The sequence below is a fragment of the Limanda limanda genome, chromosome 5, assembly GCF_963576545.1.
Source record: "Limanda limanda chromosome 5, fLimLim1.1, whole genome shotgun sequence".
Classification (NCBI taxonomy): Eukaryota; Metazoa; Chordata; class Actinopteri; order Pleuronectiformes; family Pleuronectidae; genus Limanda; species Limanda limanda.
The window spans coordinates 16,537,170-16,564,689 of NC_083640.1; the positions used below are offsets into that span (position 1 = coordinate 16,537,170).

Sequence of the window (27,520 nt, forward strand, 5' to 3'; positions counted from 1 at the left end):
TGCTGTGCGTGGGAAAAACCTTACTTGAGTCCGGGTCACGCTGAACAGAAGAAAATGTCAGCTAACCTAAAGGAGAGTTTTGTTGTCAAACAAGGTCACGATCGTTATGAAAGTTATGAAAGTTGATGTAAGCCCTGGTACAAGTACCTCAAAGTAAAAATTTGGAATATCCTGCGCAGTCTGCTTCTGCGCAGGACGTGCGCAGATCGCTACTGCGCAGGATTAATTTAATTTAATTTTCTTTAATTTCATTTAATTTAATTTTTTAGGGCCCGGCCACTGACAGGCACTGACAGACAGTGAGGACCTATTGAAATTGTAAGGATTATTATTAGTAGTATATATTATAAATTATTCTTACTGATCTTCAAAAAAATCGATACACATGTGTCTCATGACCAGACAAACAAAAAAGTCTATAGGTGCAATTTGAAAAAAGCAACAGGAAGACTGCTTTTTGCATTTAGTGGCCATTTTGGCCATATTCCACATTTTTACTTTGAGGTACTTGTACCAGGGCTTACATCAGATCAACTTCAAATTGAGATGAGTGTCATCACAACAAGATGATACAAATAGATACAAACTAACTCAAGGATCATCATAATGAAATACCGTTGTATTTTTGACAGTACAATTGTACATTGATCTACATTAATGTTTGTCTTCATTCAAGTTCTATACATGTTATTGTATTTTACAGTTTTCTTTTTTATTTTAAGTTATTTATTAATGATGTATGATTATAATTTTACATTAAAATCTGACATGCAAAAGAGATATAAAATAATCAGATATTTTTGTCATGTTAAAAAAATCTACAAAGTACATAATTGGATTGTAAGCACCTGAATATTCTGTCTACCTTTGCAATAGCATTTTTCTAAATCGTCGTAGGCACATTTTGAATGTATACAATATACTTTCTATCAACACAATCAGCATCAGTAATATAATTACTATTGCTGTTCTAATTCTCAGAAAACAGTTTACAGATTTCATTGGAATAGATAAAGTATGTGGTTTAAAACAATACCTGTTTCAATAGTTGTTTTATTAACATCTTACATTTTGGCCACTTCCAGCATCCGTACCGTAAATGTGAGAAAAGTTGCGCATGGAAAGTCAAACCGCACCTCGTCAGAAAACCGTAGAGAACAGTAAACACAGGGTTGCTCTGCTGTTTGTGTGACAACAATGGATACGAGCTAACCGTGCGGGGGGAATGCGCAGATAATTTCCACAGAAACGCGGGCAGGTTGTCAGATACATCACCGAGAGTCACCGCACGCACCGGGACCGACCTTTCAATTCCTGCTTCGCGACTAAAGGGCACCGGGTAAGTCGAGTGCTAACAATGCTAACGCTAGCTAACGGCAGCATACTAGCTAGCGTTGTAGGGTGGCAACGTAGACAGCTGCTAGCATCGACTGTTAGCAACGCAGACAGCTGGTAGCATTGACTTGAATCTTTATTAAATAAGACAAATGCTGCTTTATTCGTCAGCACATTGTGTCTCTACGACTGCCATGTTTTTTGAATATAGTTCACTGAAGCACAGATATCTCTTCCTGCTTGTTAGTCCAGCTACAGTGGACGAGAGTCGGGCTCCTTCCTGACCCGAGTTCACCTGCTCGATAATAAAAGAGACCTTTCTACCAGCTGTTAAATGTTATGTTAAATAAAAAGGGGTTTAGTTTGGTTATTAGTCAACACTTGTAACGTAGTAGTGATCTGTTGTGAGACTGTGCAGATCGTCTCCCAGTGCTGGTTTATCTACTGGTCTGAGATTTGCCCCTTTCCATGTAACCGGACACTGAGATTTATCTTTCTAAGTGAACGTAAACAGCTAGTTTAACACTTTCCTTGAATACTTGGTTGTGTGTGTGAGCAGCTGCAGAGATTCAACACCTTGGATCCCCGGACATCAGCTGCTAATGTTGGCTTTCTCTCCATCCTGCAAACATTTCAATTGAGTCACCGTTGTTTCTGGGAAAACAAAAAGTTCTTCCGGGTCAATATTTGGCAATACCACGAGCAGGTGTCTCTTAGGAACAGTTCTAACATTTGTGTGCACAAAGCCACGTTTTCATAATTGCAGAATCTGTAGCAGTGTATCTAATTATACTGCGACTTCAGGAAACACTTCCTGTGCTCGATTTTCTGTGCAACATGAACTTAGTACAAGATTAGTTTGATGTAATCCACTGCTATTTAAAAGTCTGACAGGAAGCTGTTTTTAATGAATAATTGACAACATAAAGTTATACAGTCTTCGGAAAGTGAGCTGACCCTGGCTGTGGTTTGTGTGTCTTCATTCCGCAGACAGCTATGGGTGGGTTGGGAAACGTGCGTCGTGCAGGAAGATCCCCCCCTTTAATGATCGGGGCTCTTATCGCCTGCATACTGGTTCTGGGCTTTAACTACTGGGTGTGCAGCTCCCGCAACCTTGAGCTACAGGTGAGTGAATCTATATGTCTTTATGTTTTTCTGTGGATCTTGAACCATACTGAACATTGCAAATATTCCCATTTGAAATTGGTACTGCAATTTTTGTTTAAAGGCCACTGGAGTGAGCATCATACGTTGAATGGAGATGATGTGTCGATGAAACATGTTTTTATTATTAACTGATTCTGTTGGTGCAGATCATCATTTTTATGCCATAATTTTGGTGTCATTTTATTAAATTTTTTTATGTTGGACGGCCTTTTTGCTCCCTATTTAATTTCCTTATCCAACTTTCAGAGAAGCAGATACATTTTTGACATATCCTTTCGTACAAGTCACTATAAATACTTAACCTAACCCAGGACCTTGATAGTTTTGTATTGCAGAACAGGAATAGACCCAAGGCTCAATCACACATCTCAGCTGTTCTGTGAAGCATGTATGGCCTTGTTACTGAAAGCCTTTTACTTTCTTGGGTGTATGTGACATTAAATTAAATTTTTCACATACCCAGGTTCTAGCCATGTTCGCTTAACAGAAAGATTATTGTTTGTGTTCTGTTCTGTCTGAATCTTATTGGGTTGAGCTCATGCAGAATAAAACAGTTGTAAATAGAGTGATGTGTCCTTCACCTCGATGTCTTTCTGTGCTTGATTCAGACTAAGCTGTATGAGATGGAGGGCCAAGTGCGACGTGGAGCAGCTGAGCGAGGAGTATCAGAGATTAAGAAGAATGAGTTCCAGGAGGAGATCCAGAGACAGAAAGAGGAGATCACTCACCAAGAAAGTCTGTTCAAGAGACAGCTGGAAGCATTAGAGAAGTCCTGCAACCAAGAGAAGGTGCACACATACACCTCTGGGAGCGAATGTTAAAATATTGCCTATGAACTACCACCACAATTGAATTTGGGGCCAATAAAACAGTTATTTTGCTTACTTATTGTAGTGATCCACAATAAACTTAGAAATTATGAATGACAAAATTGATGATTAATTAATTGGTAATTTTGCTTTTAGGATGCACTGCAGGAGAACATGTCCTCTTCTGCCAAAATAACACAGGAAATCAGAGGTAACTGTTGACATTTATCCTGTTTAATCCAAAAAACAATAGCAGACAGATCTCCAAAGAAAAATAATGAGTGAAATAAATAACATTCTCATGTGGCTCTTATTGTCTTGCTTGTGTTTGTAATTCAGGTCGGGTGAATCAGCTGAATGAAGAAGTGGGGAAGCTTCAAAAGGAGCTACAGAGTTGCCAAGGCAACATCAACACCCTTAACAGCAAACTCACTTATGACATGTAAGATGAATTTTTCTGCATTTATAGTTATTGCAGCTCTCTTGATTACAGTAATCACGATTGATCATGAACTCTTCTTATGAATTGACACAGTGATTGCATTAAATATATTTATTTTATTCCTTTGTTAAAATGTCTGTGTGTGTCTGTTTTTACGCAGGACCCAGTGTCACTCTCAGGTCCTGTCCCAGAAGGAGTTGTGTGATGAGAGAGTAGCAGCTGCTAAACTTGAAGTTCAGACGAAAATGGAGAAGCTCATCAGCTCTCCCTCAGTCGTCACCTCACAGGTGAGTTGGGTTTTCTGTTTGATATGGAGCCATGTGACGTCCAGAGCCTTTTCACAAGGTTTGCATCCGAGCAGTTGATCTGTGCTGATATAGCCATATGGAAATTATAAACGCACCATTCCTCTGTTAAAACCCTGTTAAGTGTAATGTTAAACCTACATTTATTTGCATGTGTTTGTAATACAGCAAGCAGCTCATCTGGCTGGGTTATGTTCTAACCTGCCTCCCTGACACCACTGCTATTTCTCAGTCAAGATCATTTTCTACAGTTTGTTTACATGCAAATGGGAAAATGGCGTTGATGTTGCATCTTTGTATAAAGTAGAATGTAGCAAAATCAGAGATACTGGAGCAACGTATTCTGTAAGGCCCCTCTCTATCTGAATCTCTTTATAATGAAAATAGCCTTTAGAATTGACTGGGTTTTATGTTTCCTACTTTTAGGATCATTGTTGAAAAGCTTTTCTTGTGGTTACATAAAGGACTTTGGTGTAAATTGAGATTCACTCCTCAGCAGGAAAAAACAACGGATCGAGCAGGAAAAGCGGACAGACCCGTTGTGTCGGTGGCTGACCCGGATAAGACATCAACTGTTGTGAGCCACACTCCAAGTGTCTCTCGGAAAGAAAATGAACCAACTGAACTACTGACTAATGAGATTATTTTCGACCAAGGTAACAGTGAAAAATAGATGGCTCAGTGTGCTTAAAGGAAATCTGACACAGAGCATGCACTTACACTAATATGTATGTGTATGTACTGTGTTTATATGTTTGAGCACACTTTGACTAACAGCTGTTAATCCTCACATTGCCTCATTATATTCCAGGTTCTGATGAGCCTGTGCCCTCAGTGAACGATGTCTCGAAAGAAGAGCTCCAGTCTGTTCCCTCTGCAACTGCAGGCAAGCAGGATATTTTACCACCACTAGAGGGAGCTGTCAAAACAAACGAGGCAGGGACAGAGACCAGTAAACTGATGAAGAATAATCTGACTGAGGATGAAGACATGGAGTTGATGGATGCTCATGAAGAGGGCACTCAGACAGAAGGTAAAGAACTCAGAGAATCAAACAAATTGCTAACAGAAGGGATGAAGGCTTTTAAAATCACATTAGTGTCGCTTCTGTAATTTCAAAAACAGATCTGTTTCAGACAACCCGATGTATACGTGCATATTCTTATGCCATCAGGGACCATGAATATCCAACACTTCCATATGTCTGCCTTTTTTCACTGAGGCTCAGCAGTGATATTCAGTTATCCCTAACACTATAGACCGTCTCTGGGAAGAAGTTCTTAATTTGTTATAAATTCAAATGTCATGTGTTCTGAGGTAGACCCTGGAATGGAGGGCATGCTGATTGGCCAGGGAAAGGTCGATGAGACGCATGATGGTCAGAAATTGGAGCCAGAAGAGTATGGCGCAGACAGACACATTGTGGGTGGAGCTGATTCGAAGAAACAACAGCAGATTAAACAGGCAGAAAACATCGGTACGTTGGTTTATCTTAGCCTCCATGTTGGGGTTTATCAATGTAGTTGACCATTTGAGGGCCATAGATAGAGTTTGAGTGACGGATATATATTGCACTGTCCTGCAAGGATGTGTGTTTGTTTCATGTGAATTGCTCTGTTTCATAGACAAGGACATGGAGGAAGAGTTGGCTGACTATAACGGCGATGATGAGAACGAAGGGGAATTTGAAGCAGACAAACAAGCAGAACTTGCTCAACACTGAGGTAAACACTGAGATCCTCATCAGTGGCATTTACCTTCTCCACAGGTTCAAATGGTACCTTGAGATGGTATCAATGAGTCATACATCATACGGTCCTTAACTTCAGGAGATGTTTCAGAGCTTTTTATTGAACAAGCACAAATTCATCTAGTTTCAGCTAAACTGTACAGCATGGTGAAGCTACCTTGAGAAGTTCTAATTAAAGTAATTATCTGGTTTTAGGACAAATATGCATTCTAATAAAGTTACACATGTAAGATTTCCAGTTCAGCCCTGCTCTATCACCACCTGATAAGCCAATAATACTGGAACTGGACTGCTTGTTTAATAATCCATATATATTCATATATTTTAGTCATACCTCAGCTCTGCAATATGCTGCCATCAAGAAATGAATAAAAAGGCATCGAGCACATGTCCATCCTTATGTCTATAGAAACTTTTATTGTTAGTGTCTTAGTGTTTTTGTTTTATTCACAAACTTTCTTGCAGAGCTGGTGTTGAAGAAGGATCCTGGACGTGACATCAGGAAATAAGACATGTTTTACACGTCAGCGCAATCACACCATACAGGTCAATGCAGTCCTTGAAAAACAAATCCCAATGTAAAATTCTAAATGAAAAACTTGACGTTCGTTATTTTCATCAGGATTTTCTTCTTGATCTGTCTTATTTATTACCTTGATCAGAATATTACATTATGTCCACTAAATTCCCAGGCGGGATCATCAATTCGTCTCTTATTGGAGTACATGTATTTGCAACTTCATATCTAGTTCACAACTGATTGCAATCGATGACTGTATAAAGATGACACTTCACTGTAGGGATTTTGGAGTGCAGTCTTGGTATCAAAGTTCCGCCCATAACCCTTTCACAACCAATCCTGAGTCAATCACAGCTGTCAGTCATAACGTCTCATACTGTTTTTTTATTCATTAAATAGTTAAATCCAATCTTAACAGTAAAATAAGAATACTGGAACATCTATCAGATGATCAGTGATGGCAACTTTGCTTGAGAAAAAAATGTGTCAATTTAAGTTTAGATTTAACTCCAATGCACTAACGTGGAGGAGGTGGAGTTTATGATTATATGGCAGCTGCCTTGTCCTCCATCTATATATTGTCATTGCTTGCAACATGCAGCGTCAGTCAAATAAACATGGTCTCCATTTATATGCACTTCACTGAACACATCAAACCCTGCTATGATGGTGACTGCGCTCACATTCATTCACTGAACTGTAGGTGTTGTAAAAAACACTTTGTGATTCTAAGTATTTTTAAAAATTGGTAGGTTTTGATTTACAGATTAGTGTTTCCGGTGTGTTGTGTTATATTCACTCTGTTATGACTGTAACTTGAAGATGATGTTAAAGACCCTTATAGGGTTACTAGGTGTCAAATACTGAAGTCATTTTAAATGATCGGAGTGATCCCATTGACAGAACTCCTCCTTCAGGGGGCGTCGTCTCTCCCTGAGGTACAACAGCATCTTTAACAATGCCTTAAGCTACTCTTGTACAGTCTCTAATTGGAAAGATGCTGACCTCAGATCAATAGTCAGAGCATTTCATTTAAAAAAAGCTGGGATATGCATGTAAAAAGCAGCAAATAAAGGAAACTTGGGGGTCATTTTGTTGTCCGATGTTAACAGATGGAAAAACAAGAACAGCTTATTTTCTAATTCCCATAAAGCTATAGACATTGTGGACTGGTTTAATAGACTCGGAACAGAACAAATGAACAAATTCCCCGTATGGTTTACATGCTCTTATGTTTTCAACGTAATATGTTATGTTTTCTGTAATTTTTTTTTTCAATGAGCAATCCCCTCTAAACTTGGCTAATCAATTGCCTTTGGATCTTGGCTTTTATTCTCAGATCGCACACAGTGACAAGGTTGAATGTTTCTACATAAGACAGAAAAACACAATAATAAATTATGAAATAAATAGTTTGGAACATCTGGACAATAGTTTGTATTAGATTGACAACCTTACTTTATTATGACGCATGCCTTATTAATTCCGTGTGAAGTCCAGTTTTCCTCTGTGATCGGTTGCTTCTATGCACCTGCTCCGAGGTTTGTGAGTTTTACTTTGTGGATACTGTTTCGTCTGTCGATTAGTCTGTTTATTAGTCTGTGAGAACATGAAGAGCCATTTCTGAGAATTGCTGTAATATTATGAAGGACATTTCCTTGAAGTAGGACCAGTGTGTTCGTTACCATCGTTCATGCTCCTGGAGTCCAGTAGATTTGAACTGTTCAGTAGCTGTGCTAAAATGTATTCATCTGCTCAACTTCAAACTGTACTAGGCTGGAAATTGTGTGTTTGTGTTTGAGCGCAAACACAAACTTATATTAAGACATCATAAACATCAAAGTTAGGATATTCTATTGCCTTGTATAATATCGTATACGGGTTAGAATATTTATTGTTGCTTCCTGCTTTACTCAGAGGTGGTTGCCTCCACACTGTGTTAATGGCCATCATTCCCATAACACACTGACTTATTAATGGTGTTTAACATGGTGGAAAGTTATCTTCCTAGATTTCTGTTATCAGGAGTCTGTCTTTGATTGAACAGTTCTTGGAACACAGAGGGTTTGTTTTACTGTCTGTACAGATCAGCTGCAGTGCACCTGACTTTAACAGGTCCAGGTGTGAAGGATCGAACTAAAGGTTTTAACATTTTAAGGATTTTATCAAAATCCCTTCTGATGTCAAAATGCAGCAGTACAAAGCCTAGTTTTGACATATTTTAAATTGAAGCTTAAGTCCACTTTAAGGAAAATGCATGAACAGAATATACAGATTATGAAACATTTTATATGCTGGATTTTCCAGGAACTCTGGTGTTCAGTTTACAGCTTGAGCACAACAAACTCTGAACTCGAAAACATCACATCAACTGCAAGTGTCATCCAAACCATTGTCATCCAGAATACGCACAAAATTCATTGTGCTAAGTTTGGAGAACATTTTAAAACCATGTGACATTTGGTACAACTCTCGTTTTCCGTCAAAAAGGTAAAATAAGATGTTATAGTACATTCTTTTATCCACATTTACTCATGGCTTCATAAAAGGCTGTAACACCTGTGAAGAGTGTTTCTGGTTAAGTTATTTATTATATAGTAACGTTTTCCAAACAACCAAAAACGGTGGTTTATAATTCGAAACTTTTTCCAGAGAGTGTCCTCTCGAATGTATATGACAGGTAGGATCAATGTTATTAACTTAACGTTTGTTTGTTTCTTTATTGTTTTTTAAATCTGGGCCTGCTCATCCCAGTAACAATATATATATAATAGGAATGCTAAAGAAAGATAAATTATTTAATCAGGAGAAGGAGAAGTTCCCTCATACAGACAGGAGGCTACAGGGAAACACTTCGTCAATAAAGATGTACTGCCGGTGCAACATCGCCCAGGAAAATATCCATGAACTTCACTCCTTTTGTCTGAATCTTTCCCCACTTTGGTTGATTCTGGAGACGAGTGACGTGTTTAATTCCATAATTGTGTTTTCAGAGTTGCTGTTATTCATTGTCTTGACTGCTTTGGCCTCTCAATTGTGTAAAAACTCAAATTTTCTGAACTACAGGTCTGTGCACCTAAAATGTTTTATTATTTTTATACATTGGATAAACTTTTTTGTTGTCGATTGAATTTGTGTAAATGTTAATTTTATTCTGTACTGCTGAACAAATTTCTGGAAGATCTAAATAATCATAGGCTTGATTGGTGATAGAGAATAAAGATTGTTTTTATTACCACTATCAAGGTGTGTGTGTTTCATGTGGAACTTACTGTCACGAGGATTCTTGCAAATTAGAATATCATTTGGTTCAAGTGTCCACAAGCTTTTAATAAATGAATACATAATCCAGATGTATGTAACCAGGCAAATAGGAGAGAAGTACAGTCAAAGGAAGAGTGATGATAGTGTGTAGTTTTAAAGTATTTGTATATATACTGTTCTTTTCTCCACTTGTGACAGTTGAAGCGTAATTCTATCAATTATTAAACATATGACAGTTGTAGCTAACGGCAGAGAACAAAGAAAGAAAAACTGAATTAATTAATAAATTCTAGGCTAGAACAATAAAACAGTATAAGGTTCTGGTATTCTAAAGTTACAATTTAAAAAGATTTTGCTTTTAAAACTGAAAGCGAAAGGAAGATAGACACAGTCTATGTACTTTTTAATGGCATGTTATACAGCTTTTAATTACTGTTCTGCTACATATGCATTCTACAATTGTACAGATAGGATTGCAGTAGCTTTTACAAGTCATCATGAACTTGTTCCAAAATACTGAGCTACTGTCTCCTCTGTTCTTAGTATAAGGCAAAAAAGGACTCAAGGCCAACCGTTGATAGTATTAATACATTTCATGTTGCATATTGATTAAACAACACATTGACATGCTGCTATGAATAAGTTTCTAACACAAAACAGTATATATCCCCTAAGATCTGTCCTTACATGGCGACATTTAAAATATGATCTCTGGTTTTGATATTGATGGTCAATTAATGACGTGCCATCATCATCTTGTCTCAATAACGAGTGAATGGTTCTGAGAGCTCAGCTGAACTCACAGTGTAGAGTTGAGATCAAACATGGTGTAAATACGAAAGGACAGAGGGCTGCAGGTAATTAGAAACAATAACCTGCATGATTTCAATCATCTTATTCTGACACTCAGAGCGACAGTAAGATCGACACAAAGGTGCTCTGACCTGGCTCTTCCTGTTCAGAGGATCATAAACTGTGTGGTGCAAGTTTTTCGGTACACGCCTTCCCGCTGTCCAAACCCCCGCTCGGCCCACCCCATCAGTCCATCCCGTTACCTTAACAGGTCCATGAAAGGCCATGATGACAGAGGTTAGGGGAGTGAACTGATGAAGTCACATCTGACTCGCAGTATATAGAGACGAGGTTGGAGTCAGAGAGACACCCGAAGTCATCCCCGACCAGAGGGACCATGAAGCTCAGCACTCTCATCCTTCTGCTTCTTGCAGGTAAGTTAGTTTTCATTCTGCCTCAACTAAAACACCCTTAGATTTTTAAATAGATGTAATTGCATCTAATTCTGTCATATGCGTAATTAAGTTTTTGTTGTGCAAAAGTTAGAATGAGGTAATGAAAATCAAGCTTGAAGCTGACAAGTGTGCCGTTTCCTCTGCTTCCCCATGTCAGCTGCTGCATCAGGGGAGGTTGAGAAGAGGGTTGTTGGGGGTAAGCCCTGTAAGACGGACAGACAGTACCATGTGCAGATTCAGTCTATTCAGCCGGGAAAGTCCTGTGGCGGCTCGCTGATCAACACCGGCTGGGTCATCACTGCTTCTCACTGCGCTGAACAGTAAGAGACACTTGCATTTTCCTGGCTGTGTGCTGCAGTTTCCACAGACTTCACCTGTCTGATCAGTGGTATTTGATTCAGACGGGGAATTAGACTCAAAAAGTGTCTAAAATGTAGACAATAAAAACAAAATTACAAGTGAAAGGACCACTGGACATAGAAATCATACATACAGAGAGGAAAACTAGTCTAAACATTTAAATAAAATGCATTCCTATGTATTTGACTCTTCACCAAATTGAGCAAACTCATAAATATTAGTTCGCTTAACATGCAAGATTTGTCTCGTCGAGATCCATGAATTGTTTTTTGAGAAATCAATGAAAATGTTTAAATAAAATATAAAATGTATCTTATAGAAAGTCGATCCACACCAAACCTAAAATGGGTCAAAAAATTTTGCAAAATCAAACAAAACCTGGTTGGTTGAAGTATGGATAGAAAATTAAATAAGCCAAATCATAAAAAAAAAAAACTAAACTAAAACTAAAAAATATTCCATATATTTTCATATTTTCATTAGTCACAGTAGTCTTCTAATTTACCTTTTCTCCTGCAGGGCTGTGAAACTGACACTCGGTCTAAACAATAACGTGGGCTGGATGGATAAAATTGGGTCGTGGCTGAAAAGAAAGTCAAAAAAATTGGAGCAGGACATCAAAACCGAGCAGCAGTTCTCTTACAAAGACGAGGAGGGGAAGGCCCACGACATCATGCTCATCAAACTGAACGAGAACATGTCTCCCAATCTGCCCACCATCAGGCTTCCCCCTGCCGCCGATTGCACCAAACCTGAGATAGGCCAGCAGGTTGAGATCGGAGGCTGGGGAGCCAAGAAAGCTGACATCTTAAGTGAGCTAATAAAACTAGGATACTCGTTTTAGTTTTATAAAGATAGAAGTCACTTTTCTGACGATTTATCTTTGAAATACCCAGAAAACAAACTGCCCAAGAGCCTCCAGTGTGCCAGCACAGACCTTTCCACGTGCGGTGAGAATGATAAACCTGGGGATAAATATGTCAGTGATGAAGAATCCACCATGTGTGCCTTTAAGTGGGGGGTGGAGACCTGCTTCGTAAGGACTCACTTTTCATTTATTTTGACACATTTCTTAATTTTTTCTACCAGAATTCCTTTAGTTTTATGTGTTATGACCAATGTGAAAAGATCACCACTCTGATCTCTCTCTCTCTCTCTCTCTCTCTCTCTCTCTCAGGGGGATGCTGGCTCAGCTGTGGAGTATAACAACATCCTACATGGGATCGTTTTGAGCAACCCTGTGGATATGTGTGCAAGCACCATCGTCATGGCAAACATCTGCCACTACAGGGCGTGGATTGATAAAACCATGAGGGAAAACGCACTTAATCAGAAAGTCTAATTAAAATGTCTCATATCTTCTCATTTCGAATCAATATCACCTGACAACCTACTTTTACCTACTTTTACTTTAGATTTCAACTGGAAACTTGACTGGATTTTGCTTTGTGCAGGGAAAATACCCTTCAACAGAAGTCAACACATTGGGCCTCATTCACCGACCGTTCTTAAGAGGACATTTATTCTTAAAACACACTTAAGCCGTGGGTTTTTCCGGAGATTCTGACATTCACCATTATTGTCTTAGCTGGGAATTTTTTCTTATTTAAGAACAGAATCTACTCACACTGATGATAACTCTTACACATACTTGATAACTGAAAGGCTTCAGTAAAATAACAATAAATAATAAAGTTATTGTGTTTTTTAATTCTAAAAGTTTGTGGTATTTTATGTCCACTGCAAAATATAACTGCAGTCTCATGCCCTTTTATGGGAAGACATAGCATTCATCAATATAAGAACACAGATGCAAACAGTTTAAATAACTCATCATGAATCTGACGTTGAGTTTTCTTAGGAAACTTCTTAAAAACAAATTTAGGAAATTCTAAAGAAGATATTGCTGAATGAGGGCCATTGTTCTTCAGTGCCTTTACAACCACCAGTTATCATCCATACTTCTCTTTACAGTTATGATTGTGGGCTTCGTTAAAATCCCTCTTTTCTTTCCTGACCTCTGTCTGTAATAGCAAATTGTATCCATGAATAAAAAGTGGTGTGTCGCAGTTCACAGCGCAAGTTTTTGTTTTGTTATCTCTTTCAAAGAATATTTGAATGTCAAATGTGACAGTTCAACTTCTCTTGAGTTCTGGTCAAACATTAACTTTGTAATGTGCTTAGTGTCAAGTCACATCACAGAAGAAAAAAAGTACAAAGCCCCGCAGTAGTATCTATGAGCATGAATAGAAAAACTGAGAATTGCATATTACTTTCTTATGTAAAACGTAACACTACTATTGACTACTCACCTAAAAAGAAATTCTATATTTATGCATGTTTTAGTAATTATTTGTGTCCTTGAGCACTGCACTATAGATATTGTGATGACAACTACCGGTTCAGGGTGACTGTTGAAAAGCTATATTATAACCCATTTAAAATTCTTAAACAACAAGTACTTATCTGAAAGATTAATACAAAACTGAGGTTTCATTTTGTTCATGAGAGGTGAGAGCTGCAGATCTTCAGTGCTTCGGGGTCAGCAGTGGATTGAGGTGAAATATTGATTTCTAATTGATTCCCTTTCTTGCCCTGTTTTTCAAGTCGACATTTTAATGTGTGCAGGATGATTTTTTTTTAACTTCACTTTGTACTCGTGAGATCATGAATGTCGTCAATGATCTTTTTCTTGCAAATTGTCCAGTATTCAGATGAGACAGGTGCTGGGTGGTTTTTATAGGTTTTATTGATATGCATCCATTGTCATTTCAGCATTATTTTCAAGCCATAACAAAACTGTTCAGGAGGCAGCTTATAAAAAATCCCATTGGCTGGTACCTCCTTGTGTCTTACACACACACACACACACACACACACACACACACACACACACACACACACACACACACACACACACACACACACACACACACACACACACACACACACACACACACACACACGCACACATCACACACACACAAACACCAACAGACTTTCACAGATTTGGATATACAAACACTCCTTTGCAGCATCTCACTTATTCACACACACTGTTCAGACATGGGCTGGATCGGGGCCATTGCACACTTGTTCAGGTATGGCTGATGCAAAGGGACGCCATCTATGATGAAGAGCAGCATCAGATTATCTTGACGACAGGGAAATACTTATGAGCCGAGAAGTCAAACTCAGGGAGCACCTGGGAACAGAGAAATGTGTTTTCATTCAGACAGTGTCTTAACAATATGTAACAGTTATAGAACCGATCACAATCCCCGGTGATTAAACATCAATATGGACACATGACTCCTTTTAAAAATATAAAGCCATCAATTCAGATTTCAAACCTTTTTTACCACTTTGTGTGGCAACTAATTTGTATTGACTGTAACCATGAGAGTGAATAATAGTTATCCAGTGAATGTGTGTCATGTGTTACCTTTGTCTCCTTCTTGTGTCCTCCAGCCAGCAGCTTCATAACCACTATGTTGGGTTTGGCCACCTTCAGTATACGGTTCACCGGTCATTGTTCATTAAAAGCTGGTTACTGATAACGTAGAATGTAAGAAGTAACTTCATGCAGACAACGGTTGGTACAATACAGCAGAAAACAGACTGTGACCCCATAAAACATGAGGAAATCTATTAAGGAATAGATTAACAATTTAATTTGTTCGGAGGAATTTCAAAACACCAAAGAGCAGTATTTTATGATAGTCTCATTTACTGACCTCTGGATCTGGGATGGGCACATTTTCTAAGATGAGCTTGGCCTTTTGAAAATGTTTGCTGGCTGCCAGGTAGTGGTCAGCCGGGCCTGGCGGAGGATTATATTTCTTCAGATCGGACATTTCCTGGAGCGATCAAGGGCGTAACCCATGGCATGTAGTTTTTCATTTGTAGCCAAGCATGGTTAAATCTACACTTCCCTGCGATAGTGCATTATCCCGCCTGCTTCTCCACCGAACTTTTCAATTAGTATGAGAGCGTATGCCTGCTTATATTCTGAGTGTATTTCTTTTAAAAGCATATGAATTATTTAAAACTCAGCGTAAATGAACGACATGAAAATATGAATATAAAAAATTGCCATGATTTCACCAAAACTTTTGGGATTTAAGTTTTTCAAGCACTTTTCCAGAACTGGAAGGAAACATTTAACAATTCCATGACTTTTCATGACCGTAGGAACCCTGAATATTGCTGAGTGATGTGGTATTGCTAGCATCTTCATCAGAAAGCAGAGAGGCGCTTGGTCTCACTCAAGCAGAGCCACCATATGGCCAACTGGCAGAAAATGCTCTTTTCCATTTCAGGGAACTTTTTTTTATAACTATATGGGCCATTCTATATGGTGCAAAGTATGGTCCCCAAACAAGAAAAACTATTAACAAAACAATTAAAGTATTCAGACATAGATATTTACTAAGAATGTGTTATGGTTTATTTAAACCCAAGACATTAAATGAGATAGGGATAAGCTAAATATATACAAAATCATCATTTATAGGGTACTTTCTATTGGGAAGTAGCTGTCCCCCACCCTGACATCTAAATTTCAATATCTGTAAATAACCCTTTTTAAATTTTTTAGATTTTTTTCAATGATCTTATTTCAAAGATCTTTATGATTAAGTTTAGACAGAACTTGGAAGATTTAGATTTATGGTGAGTTTAATTTTTAAATTAAAAAACTATACTAAAAAATCATGTCCCCAGTTTTCATGTCACTACCGAAACACAAGAGTTTTAGTCCATTGGCTGAGCCTGGTTTTTAGCCACACCCCTGCATTTTTGACCAGGCAGTGACACTGCATCCCTGTCCCTCATGGCTGAATGGTAAGCAGCTAAATCCCATAGTTTTGATATAAATGTGTTCCAAAGTCTGAAAATCAGCATGTAACCTTAAGAATTGTCACTACCGAACACATATTTTCTTCAATTAAGTAAACTTTTTTGGGGTTTTATGCAAAGTATTATTTTTGTATGTGTGTACACCTCTTCAAAGATGTGTATACTAGCCATGTGCTTGCTAGCATTCTTTAGTTATGCTCAAAGTTAGCTATAATTGTCACTACCGAAACAGTCACTACCGAAACATACCGTCACTACCGAAACATAAAGGTCATGATACTGATTGGTTTAATGTATGTTCAATTTCATCAATCATCAACTCTGGAATCAATATGATCAGTATAATGCATTTTACAAAGAGATATTGCATTTAGATTTTGATGAATTGTATAAATTGAACTTTAAAATTTAGTAAAAATTTCATTTTTATTGATTAAATTGTGAAAACCTTCAAGAAATATTTTTAAAAATACTCTTCAGAGAAAGGAATGAAACACAATTTTAACAGGTTAATAATAATACTTTTTTTCTATAGTTTATTACTATGTTTCGGTAGTGACAATTTTTGGGAGAGGAAAAACATTCCAACACAGTCTGTAAATACAACATAAAAATTGACGGTTCTTTTACTAGATATGTGTACTTTAGATATGGTACAATATATATACGGAAAAAGTTTTGGGCATAAAACATACAAAATTTCAAAATATTTCCAACCTGACTTTGCACCAATTCCGTAGAATGGCCCATATACACCTTTGTGAATTTACAGCAGAACCTCTCGCAATAATAAGAAATAAGTAAGTATATAAGTAAAATAGGGGTAGTCCCATAAGTTGAGTTATAAAGGTTCAGATTCAAACAAATCAGCCTTTTCTATCCACTAGGAATTGACTTTTTTCAAGGGGCAACAGGTCATAACTATCAGATAGCTTCAAAACCGGTAAGCCAATGGCAATGCAACTTAACTGAATGTCTAAATGTGTAACTGTTTGGAACAGTTTACTATTGATTGACTTTTAACACCATACAACTGTTTTGAAAGGTGCCATTTAAATACATTTATCAAGAAAATATGTTTCGCACGGTCAGTTAAAATATGTTGCAAGGGTGTTTTGTTTTACTGTTAATTGAATAAATGTGAAACTATTGAGCAGCTTTCTTCATATATTTGACAGACTTTGCAAAGTTTCTGTGATCATTTGCTCTGTGACAATGAACTCAAATCAGAAAGCTTGAGTTTAAACATCCAAGGATAAAACCTGTACGCAAACACACTTACAAAAAAAACAAGCCACTGTTCCAACTGCCCAGAACTTTTATTTCACAGGAAACGAGGGTTTAAATTAAATTAAAATATAAAATTTAGATGAACAGGTCTGTCTTTAAAGGGGAGGTGTAGACACAAGGAGCAGACCAGCCTCCAGAACAAGGGAGGGTTTAGGACAGGAGGGGGGGAAGGGGCATTCCTCAGTTGGCCCAATAGGGGGAGCTTCCGTAATTGGACTTGCTGCCTTGGGTTTGCTGCTGCATGCTGCTGGACTGATTGCGCTGTCCGGGACCACCCTACAGAGAACAAATAAATCCATTTCATCAATCATGTTTAAGATCAATAAACCACCAAACAGGTGTAATATATTGATGCACACATATTTTTTGAGACCCTGTCTTAGGATGTGATGTATTAGAAACCTGGGTTTACCTGTCCCTCCTGTGTGAGGTGATGGTGCAGCAGCTGGGAGTGCGGCTGTTGCTGCGGTGGCAGGATGTGCAGGAAGGGAGCAGGGGCATAGCCAGGGGCACCCCCAGGGTTCAGGGGTCCTGTTCCCCCAAGTGCTGAGGGTAGGCTGAAGGGAGGTGGTGTCCCCGTGTGGAAGCCCTGCTTGTCAAATGACAAGAGGAGACACGAGAATAAATCGAGTGTATGCATTTGTGGGTTTCAATAACAGAAGGCAAATTATTGCAAATATTGGAGTGGATCAGGACAAATGGCCAGATCGAAAAACCTTATTGTTTTTTTACTAAAATAAATACGAATAGATCATTCGGGTATAATAAGGACTTAATTAATTCTTACAAGCAGAAGTACAAATCCCTCAAACTAAAACCATACAACATGTTTCTTACCTGTGTTTTGCTGTAGATTGAATCTCCCATATCAGGTACTCCTCCACTGTTACCCGATCCTGACAGTCCCGGTGCTGAGAGGAGAATGAAGACAGGGAGGGGGGAGGAGATAAAGACAAAGATTGGAAATTAGAAGGGAAGGAAGGAAAGCAAAGAGGGGAAATAAGAACATTATAGAGGAAAATCAAGGGGGTTAAGGGGGAAGAAGAAGAATTAGGTCACTTCACTGCTGAATATCAGGCACTGAATGTTCATTTCATACTGTTAGTAGGAGGGGGCCAGCCAGTAGGAAGAAGCATATTATGTGAGGAAATACTGAGGCATGTTTCTCTTGTTTTTTCCCAACCTTCAGCATGAATCCATTTATTTGCACATAAATATGCAGTCACACACACACTTCTCTCTAAAACACTCTTGAAAGGGGAATCATCTGCAATTGTGAGTACATCCATTTTTCCCAACAGGAAAACGCCCACCAGCTTTGTGGGTGTTGTTAAATTGTGCGCGCTTGTGTTGTGCGTGTACCTTTCCCTGGGCCGCTGCCCGCTGACTTGGCCTGTGACTGGGCAGAGCCTCCGTACCCTCCCTTACTGTACTCCCCAGGGTGGGCTTGAGACAGGTCATCAAAGGCTGAAGGAGGTGGAGGAGGAAGAGTACAGAGGAGGAGGCAGAACAAGCAGAGAGGGAGGGGGAAGCGAGTGAAAGCGGGGAACAGATGAGATGAAGAGAAGAGGAAAGAGGATGGGAGGAGAAGAGAAGAGATGGGGGCATAGGAGAGAGAGGCAGTAAGGTAACCTGATTTCTGTACAAACAATCCTGACAATACCCCTTCTAGTAAAATACAGCTGGTCAAAACTGATGCTTTTGAGCACGCCAACCCATTGACAGAAGTAACTTGCTACATAACCCACCATTACTTGATCAAGCCATCTCTATCAAGTGACTGGTAATATTATAGTTTGTTTGGTGGCAATAATTTGAGATGAACCTGTGACAGTCATAGTTCGAACTGTAACGCACAGGCGCCGTCCAATGCAATCAATTAAATAGCTGAATTACAACGGCTGCATATAACCTTCATAGTTACTCAACTCTGAAGAAAATTAACTGTTAGTTGTCCATAAATAAAAAAATTAAAAAATCAGAGCAGTGTCAGACACAGCCCTCTTGTTGAATCCTTGTCTCACCTGCGCCATGTGCGTGCTGTCCGTAACTGGGCTGATGCTGTTGGTGATACTGATTGGAGGGGTTGGCCAGACCCATTGCAGGTTGTTTTGCCGAAGCAGGAGGCACAAATGCGGTTGGGCCATACTGGAAGGCTGAGGGAACCCCAGGCATACCAGCATAGTATGGCAAACCTGTGGGCAATTAGAGAAATAATGCAGCTTGTAAAGAAAATGGATGCTGTGCAATTGTTTTTTAAATGATTTTAAAAATCCTGTTTCTGTTACAATAATACAATTTACCTGAACTGACTGACCGTGTATCTCAATCACTGGTTAAGTGAAAACGTTATTTTGCTTATTAAATTGAAAGTTGTCAAAACAAGAAAAAAACATAACTGGCGGAGAACTTGTTCAACTTAAATTAAGGTGTTGAGTGATGGATGAGTAACCATATATGAAATTTGGCCAATGACCTCATCGTCAAACATTAATTTAGGTTTTCCTTACCAGTGTGTCCGTAGCCGGGAGGCAGAGGGGGGTTTAGGAAGGCCTGATTCTGTGCCTGTTGACCCTGACTCTGTCTAGCACCCTGGCCCTGTGTTCTTCCCTGCTGTGCCTGCTGGGGCTGCGACTGCACCCCACCTGTAGACAGGCTGGTTGTTGGAGCTGGAGATGAGGAGTCATTCCTACCACACTTTGTTGCCTCACCTGGACAAGAAATTATAGCAAATACACCTTAAAATAATTGCCATCATCAAACATGAAGCCATTTAAGTACAAGAAAAAAGGTCAAAACCTCCATGGTGTCATAAATCACATTACTATGCTCAAATGACTGCTATACAAAAGCTGAATGACCAGATGTCTATGTAGTTTTGTAAGAATTGGAGTAATTGTCTCAGATATTCAGTGTCAGGGTGGATTAGCCGCCCATCTTAAAACATAATGCAAGATCACAAGATACAACTACAATTCAATATAAAACTAGATTTACCAAAATATGGGTTATTGGTAAGGCCATCTCTTCCAGGCATAGCAGCTGCAGTCCTAGGTAATGTTGCACCATAATTGTCCTAGGTAGATAGAGAAGGACCAATCATTAAAATGGCACTGGCAGTGCTCCCCCATCTGAGGATAAAGACAAATATTGTCTCTATGACTGCCTGTTATATACAAGGAAAAAGATTTGAAAGCCAACTGGTAATTAAAAAAAATACTAAAAGCTTAGTAATATGCAGCAAAGGACATTAAAGATTAAACTGTACAACAGACTCACCATCGGAGGGCAATAATTCATCAATTCCTCGTTAGTATAGATCCGCTGTTGAAACAGAACAGGTGATTATTAACATGTTGGAGTTTCTACCAAGTATCATTGTTGACTGCACATTCCATTTTAGGATCTCCTCAGCGTTAATTAGTTTGACATGTGATCGGAATCTACAAAAACACCATCACCATCCAGACTGATAAGCATTATGGAGTTAATAGTGAAAGAGTGAACTCACTTTCATCATTCTTCCAATTCTAACCAGCACCCATCTAGATTTAGTGATACAACCGTTCTTTCCCCGATATGATATGGAACGTGTATAGTTACCGGGTAAACAGGGAAAGAGCCTCCAATGCCCATGGTGTACTGGTTAGCCAGGAGAGGTGGCACTTCTTGGGACAAATTTGGAGGAGCTTTACCTGAGGAAGACAGGTGAGGAAAGACAAAGTGCAGTGAGAAATATGCCATTTCTACTTAAAGATATCTTTTGATGTATATCTGTGTTGATTAGTTTTAATTAAGACAATAATAATTAATATGCAATTCATCTGTAGACTATGAACCAACCAGAAGCGGCGTTGAGCAGTGCAGCCATGCGGCTGTTTGCAGCTGAGAGTATGGTGTCTGTGCCATTAGGAGTTAGTCCTGGTGCTCCAGATAAGTGAAGACCATTGGTGTTGGAGCTGCTGACAGCCATGGCGGCTGATAGACTGGGATTGAAAATTTGGCTGGACGCAGGTGAGAAGGCGTGAAGGTTGACACCGCTGCTGATGATCAGTGATAGACAGTCAGTGATATGTCCACATTATAGGATTAAGATATGTGCTTGTAACCATCATTATCCCACCTGCTGAACGAGGGGATAGGGGCCAAATGCGAAGGAGTCACTGCAGGGGACGAGATGTGGTGACTGGGGCCGCTGTCACTCATCATAACAGGAGACTCAGTTATTGCTGTTCTAGATGATGACGCTGGTTTGAAAAAAAAGGAGATTAATTTTGTGTAGGTTCTGGTTGATGTTACAAACTGATGAGGAGTAATACAAGAATAAAAAAAGAAAATGTAAAAAAAAAAAGTACCTCAAAGTAAAAATGTGTACTATGGCCAAAATGGCCACAAAATGCAAAATAGCAGGCTTCCTGTTGCGTTTATCCAATTGCAACTCCAGACTTTTTTGTTTGTCTGGTCATGATACAGCTTTGTATCGAGTTTTGTAGTGATCGGTCAATGTGAACACGTTCAGGGGGTCTCGGCGGGCCCCGTTGAGCCATTTTGCAATGCACATTGTAAATTCCTCCAGAATAAGTAAATTTTCACTACTTTCTAACTTTATGCAAATTTTGGTAAGAATTTGAGCATGTTAAAGCCCTCAAAAAGCCAATTAATTTGCCTGAATAATAATAATACAAATTCCTCCAGAATACGTACATTTTCACCACTTTCTAACTCTCTGCAATTTTTGGTAAGAATTTGAGCATGTTAAAGCCCTCAAAAAGCAAATTCATTTGCCTGAATAAAAATAATAATAAAAATGATTCTATTCAATATAAATACTAATATAAACTAGGGCTACGTTGTAGCACTAACGGGCCCGAGCACACAGGCGATTTCAAGCCTGTTGCGGTCGGTGAAGAGAGAGCGTTTAATGACCAAGCGCTCGTCTCCGCGTTGCATGCGTTTGCACACTGCGGCAAGGATAAACGCTTCACTTCCTGTAGCCAGTAGGTGGCGCTGTGATTTTAAGTCATGGTGTCTTTGTAGATGTCATCAAGTCACGACTCTTGTCGTACATGCCTAGGTTGGACTTGATTGAACCAAATATGCCTGAGATACAGAAGCCTGTGTTTCCATGGCGTGTAATCAAACTTTGACGCCAGGCCATGGTCACATGGTATGACGAAAAGTTAAAATTCAAATAACTTTTGATCTCCATCTTGTTGTGATGACACTCGTCTAAATTTTAAGTTGATCTGATGAAAGCCCTACGACAAGTACATCAAAGTAAAATTGTGGAATATGGCCAAAATGGCCACTAAATCAAAAATGGCGGGCTTTCTGTTGCTTTTTCATAATGCACTTTCATAATACACTCACAGACTTGATACACAACTGTCTTTATTTTTGTGAAGATCAGTGAATGCTAAATGAGGGGCTGTTCTATAGGTGGCGCTGTAGAGCTATTTTGCCGCGCCCATTTCCAAATTCTCCAGAATACTAAATGAGGTGTTCGGGACCTAATTAGATTTACCAAAATATGGGGTATTGGCAAGGCCGTCTCTTTCAAACATAGTAGCTGCAGTCATAGAGAATGTTGCATCATAATAGTCCTAGGTAGAAAAAGAAGGACGAATAATTAAAATGGCAATGACAGTGCTCCCCCATCTGAGGATAAAGACAAATATTGTCTCTATGACTGCCTGTTATATACAAGGAAAAAGATTTGAAAGTCAACTGGTAAGTAAAAAAAATACTAGAAGCTTAGTAATATGCAGCAAAGGACATTTAAGATTAAACTCTACAACAGACTCACAAAAGGAGGGCAATAATTCATCAATTCCTCGTTAGTATAGATCCGCTGTTGAAACAGAACAGGTGATTATTAACATGTTGGAGTTTCTAACAAGTATCATTGTTGACTGCACATTCCATTTTAGCATCTCCTCAGCATGAATTAGTTTGACATGTGATCGGAATCTACAAAAACACCATCACCATCCACACTGATAAGCATTATGGAGTTAATCGTGAAAGAGTGAACTCACTTTCATCATTCTTACAATTCCAACTAACACCCATCTAGATTTAGTGATAGAATCGTTCTTTCCCTTAGACTTAACCCAGTGGACTAATAATTTAGGAACAGGTCAAAATATGATATGGAACGTGTATAGTTACCGGGTAAACAGGGAAACAGCCTCCAATGCCCATGGTGTACTGGTAAGCCAGCAGAGGTGGCACTCCTTGAGCCAAATTTGGAGGAGCTGTACCTGAGGAAGACAGGGGAGGAAAGACGGAGTGCAGTGAGAAATATGCCATTTCTACTTAAAGATATCTTTTGATGTATATCTGTGTTGATTAGTTTTAATTAAGACAATAATAATTAATATGCAATTCATCTGTAGACTATGAACCAACCAGAAGCGACGTTGAGCAGTGCAGCTGTGGGGCTGTTTGCAGCTGAGAGTATGGTGTCTGTGCCATTAGGAGTTAGTCCTGGTGCTCCAGATAAGTGAAGACCATTGGTGTTAGAGCTGCTGACAGCCATGGCGGCTGATAGACTGGGATTGATAATTTGGCTGGACGCAGATGAGAAGGCGTGAAGGTTGACACCGCTGTTGATGCTCTCCTCATAACACATCTGTTGCTGCAGGATGAATGCAAAGATGGTGTGAAAGGAGATTCAGAAACTGTTTCGAAGGTCGAGGCAAGTCCAAGTGGACGTTTGAGCGAGATGTAATGAAATTCCCTGCAGGGGTTCCCAAGACATCAGTCAAAAATGTGATGTACAAACGGACAGACAAAACAAAAGCATAATAGTGAAGACTATTATTAAAAAGGTATTTGTGCTGCAAGTGTGTGAAGTCTTGATTTAAGGCCAAAGATGTGTTTTGTGTGCTCACGGTGACCATGACCACCAAAGTCTAATCAATTCATCCTTGAATCCAAGACAACATTTGCACCAAGTTTGGAGAAATTCCCTCAAGGCGTCAGAGGAATCACATTCGGCAGGTGTGTGTGCAGAGACTTACTGTCAGGGAGGAACTTGTGGTGAGGGCCAATCCAGATGAGTGGGTGTTGGTCATGTGACTAGAAACAGAGTAAAGTGATTTTTATCAGCCTGATTAACTCTGATGAGGCCACAAAGGCATAACACCCAGAAAGCAGTGGAGATTCAGTCAGTGATATGTCCACATTATAGGATTAAGATATGTGCTTGTAACCATCATTATCTCCACAAAAAAAAGAGGAAAAGAGTGAATCTGTGTGCAATATAGTATATTGTGTGTCTGAATCATCCCACCTGCTGAACAAGGGGATAGGTAACAAATGCGAAGGGGTCACTGCAGGGGACGGGATGTGGTGACTGGGGCCGCTGTCACTCATCATAACAGGAGACTCAGTTATTGCTGTTCTAGACGATGACGCTGGTTTGAAAAGAAAGGAGATTCATTTTGTGTAGGTTCTGGTTGATGTTACAAACTGATGAGGAGTAATACAAGAATAAAAAAAGAAAATGTTAAAAAAACCAAGTATCTCAAAGTAAAAATGTGTACTATGGCCAAAATGGCCACTAAATGCAAAATAGCAGGCTTCCTGTTGCGTTTATCCAATTGCAACTCCAGACTTTTTTGTTTGTCTGGTCTTGATACAGCTGTGTATCAATTTTTGTGAATATCGGTCAATGTGAACACGTTCAGGGGGTCTCGGGGGGCACCGTTGAGCCATTTTGCGACGCCCATTGAAAATTCCTCCAGAATCAGTACATTTTCACTACTTTCTAACTTTATGCAAATTTTGGTAAGAATTTGAGCATGTTAAAGCCCTCAAAAAACTGAATAAAAATAATAATAATAAAAATGATTCTATTCAATATAAATACTAATATAAACTAGGGCTACGTTGTAGCACTAACGTGCTCGAGCACACAGGCGATTTCAAGCCTGTTGCGGTCGGTGAAGAGAGAGAGCGTTTAATGACCAAGCGCTCGTCTCCGCGTTGCATGCGTATGCACACTGCGGCAAGGATAAACGCTTCACTTCCTGTAGCCAGAAGGTGGCGCTGTGATTTTAAGTCATGGTGTCTTTGTAGATGTCATCAGGTCGCGACTCTTGTCTTACATGCCTAGGTTGGACTTGATGAACCAAATATGCCTGAGATACAGAAGCTCGTGTTTCCATGGCGTGTAATCAAACTTTGACGCCAGGCCACGGTCACATGGTATGATGAAAAATTAAAATTGAAATAACTTTAGCTCTCCATCTTGTTGTGATGACCCTCATCTAAATTTTAAGTTGATCTGATGAAAGCCCTACGACAAGTATGTCAAATAAATATGCGGAATATGGCCAAAATGGCCACTAAATCCAAAATGGCGAGCTTCCTGTTGCGTTTTTCATAATGCACTGACAGACTTATTTAGGCGTCTGGTCATGATACACAACTGTCTTTATTTTGTGAGGATCGGTGAATGCTAAATGAGGGGCTTTTCCGTAGGTGGCGCTGTTGAGCTATTTTGCCGCACCCATTTCCAAATTCTCAAGAATACGTAAATGTTCACCAATTTCTAATTTACTGCAAACTTTTGAAATTTTTTGAGCATGTTGAAGCCATCAAAAAGCCAATTCATACGCTCAGAATAATCCTTACGATTTCAATAGGGCCTCCCACCGGAGGTGCTCGGGCCCTAACTAGGGCTAAGTTGAAGCACTTGAATAGGTCGAGCACACTCATTTTGAAGCCTGTTGCGGATAGTGGAGAGAGCGATTTAAAACAAGGCTTACCTCCTTTTGGCAGTAGGTGGTGCTATTGCTATCACTATACTAGACTAATAGATCTGTTCAGGTAATAACACTCTTTTCTCTTAAAGCTTTCACCTTTGCATCTAAGACATCAGAGGATTCTACCATCACTGACACTGTGACAGTACAGCAAACTGACAACAAAGAATTATTTGCTAAATGAATCCTTTGAAGTGTTCTTTTATATATACAGCTCATCTGATTTGTATATTGTAAAGCAGCCAAGAGCAGTTCATCAAAGTTGAAAACATGTCACTTCCTGTAGCCAGCAGGTGGCGCTGTAATGATGAGTCAATATTGATATGGATCTGATCAGGGCGGGACTGTGAATGTGTGAATGAGGTTTGAGGCTGAAAGAACAATGCACAGAGGAGTTATAAAAAATCCCTCTTTTTTGGCGAATCATCAAAATGTCATACATATTTCATCAAAATATTTATATGAAATCATATTTACCGAGGTAGTTTATATCTCCATCTTGTTGAGATGACATTCACAGAAGTTGAAGTTGATCTAATGAAAGCCAAAGGACAAGGTCATCATACTTATTTGTTTGTCATGAAAAGACAATTTTCCCTATCGGACTTCACTTTAGGGGGCGCTAGTCACGCCCATTGCTTAAAACCATATAAACATCTTCAGGGGGTGCTTTTGTTACACAAATGTATTTTGAGGGAGACTGAAGCATGAACACTGAAGTTACAGCAATTTCGTGTTTAACGGCGAATTGATGAACTTTGATGCCATGCCACTAATATGGCGTTTGACAAAATAATCTTATGCCATTATCAATGTCTTGAGACACTTTTGACACAGTTTGACATGGTTGCAGTTAGTGATGAGGAGGAATACTTCCAAGTGTAAGATGTTCCAAAAACAAGACATTTCCCGTTGCCACCAGGTGGCGCTGTGATTTTAATTAATAATTAAATATTTCTTTCAAACTTACATTAACATTAATATTAACAATTATTCCACCTACATGTATATCACTATTTGATTGAACTGATAAGCAAGAATGAGTTTAAGTGTTACAGCCACAGCTGCTTGAGCAAGTTTGAATGGTGATAGGATATCAGGGTCTAGTCTTTGCCATAACGTTAACAGGTCGGGCTTTTTAAACGTTACCGCAAACATAACATGAAAGTGCACATGAGAACGGTTACAATGCCATAGGTTCTCCACAGATATGTGTGCCTTTTGGTTTGGGAAACCATTGATGCGTGTCGTTTCTAAGGCCTGTGGTGCAAGTTGGGGGACTCCCCTGGGTGCAGCAGTACCTGTATGACCCCTTGATCACAAAGCAGAGATGAGACGGCATCCAGGTTCATGACAAGGGTTTTGTAGAAGACAGGAATGTGGTCTGTAGCTCAAGA

At 39.2% G+C, this 27,520-nt stretch overlaps 2 protein-coding genes across 3 annotated transcripts; both read left to right on the forward strand.

Moving 5' to 3' along the window:
• The first annotated feature begins 1,145 nt into the window (after positions 1-1,145).
• Positions 1,146-9,569, forward strand: golm1 (golgi membrane protein 1). 2 transcript variants are annotated; one of them, XM_061070906.1, is made up of 11 exons: positions 1,146-1,339; positions 2,326-2,460; positions 3,111-3,290; positions 3,468-3,522; positions 3,651-3,753; positions 3,914-4,040; positions 4,555-4,714; positions 4,870-5,091; positions 5,380-5,535; positions 5,684-5,782; positions 6,274-9,569. In XM_061070906.1, exons 2-10 carry the CDS (start codon positions 2,332-2,334, stop codon positions 5,779-5,781), a joined length of 1,230 nt encoding a protein of 409 aa, XP_060926889.1. In that variant the 5' UTR covers positions 1,146-1,339; positions 2,326-2,331; the 3' UTR covers position 5,782; positions 6,274-9,569. The 2 variants fall into 2 exon arrangements, with proteins under 2 accessions (XP_060926889.1, XP_060926890.1); XM_061070907.1 differs by having other exon boundaries at positions 4,558-4,714.
• A 798-nt stretch (positions 9,570-10,367) lies between these two features.
• Positions 10,368-12,541, forward strand: LOC133002123 (kallikrein-14-like). The gene is made up of 6 exons (XM_061071885.1): positions 10,368-10,421; positions 10,722-10,818; positions 10,997-11,159; positions 11,719-12,011; positions 12,096-12,235; positions 12,377-12,541. The coding sequence occupies exons 1-6, from the start codon at positions 10,368-10,370 to the stop codon at positions 12,539-12,541; spliced, it is 912 nt and encodes a 303-aa protein (XP_060927868.1).
• Positions 12,542-27,520: the final 14,979 nt, after the last annotated feature.

Coding starts and splice junctions, on each gene's coding strand:
- LOC133002123 (XM_061071885.1), top strand. CDS start 10,368: ATGGTTCTGAGAGCTCAGCTGAACTCACAGTGTAGAGTTGAGATCAAA. Junction 10,819..10,996: donor CATCCTTCTGCTTCTTGCAG/GTAAGTTAGTTT, acceptor TCCCCATGTCAG/CTGCTGCATCAGGGGAGGTT. Junction 12,236..12,376: donor GGGGGGTGGAGACCTGCTTC/GTAAGGACTCAC, acceptor TCTCTCTCTCAG/GGGGATGCTGGCTCAGCTGT.
- golm1 (XM_061070906.1), top strand. CDS start 2,332: ATGGGTGGGTTGGGAAACGTGCGTCGTGCAGGAAGATCCCCCCCTTTA. Junction 2,461..3,110: donor CCCGCAACCTTGAGCTACAG/GTGAGTGAATCT, acceptor TGCTTGATTCAG/ACTAAGCTGTATGAGATGGA. Junction 4,041..4,554: donor CCTCAGTCGTCACCTCACAG/GTGAGTTGGGTT, acceptor TTCACTCCTCAG/CAGGAAAAAACAACGGATCG.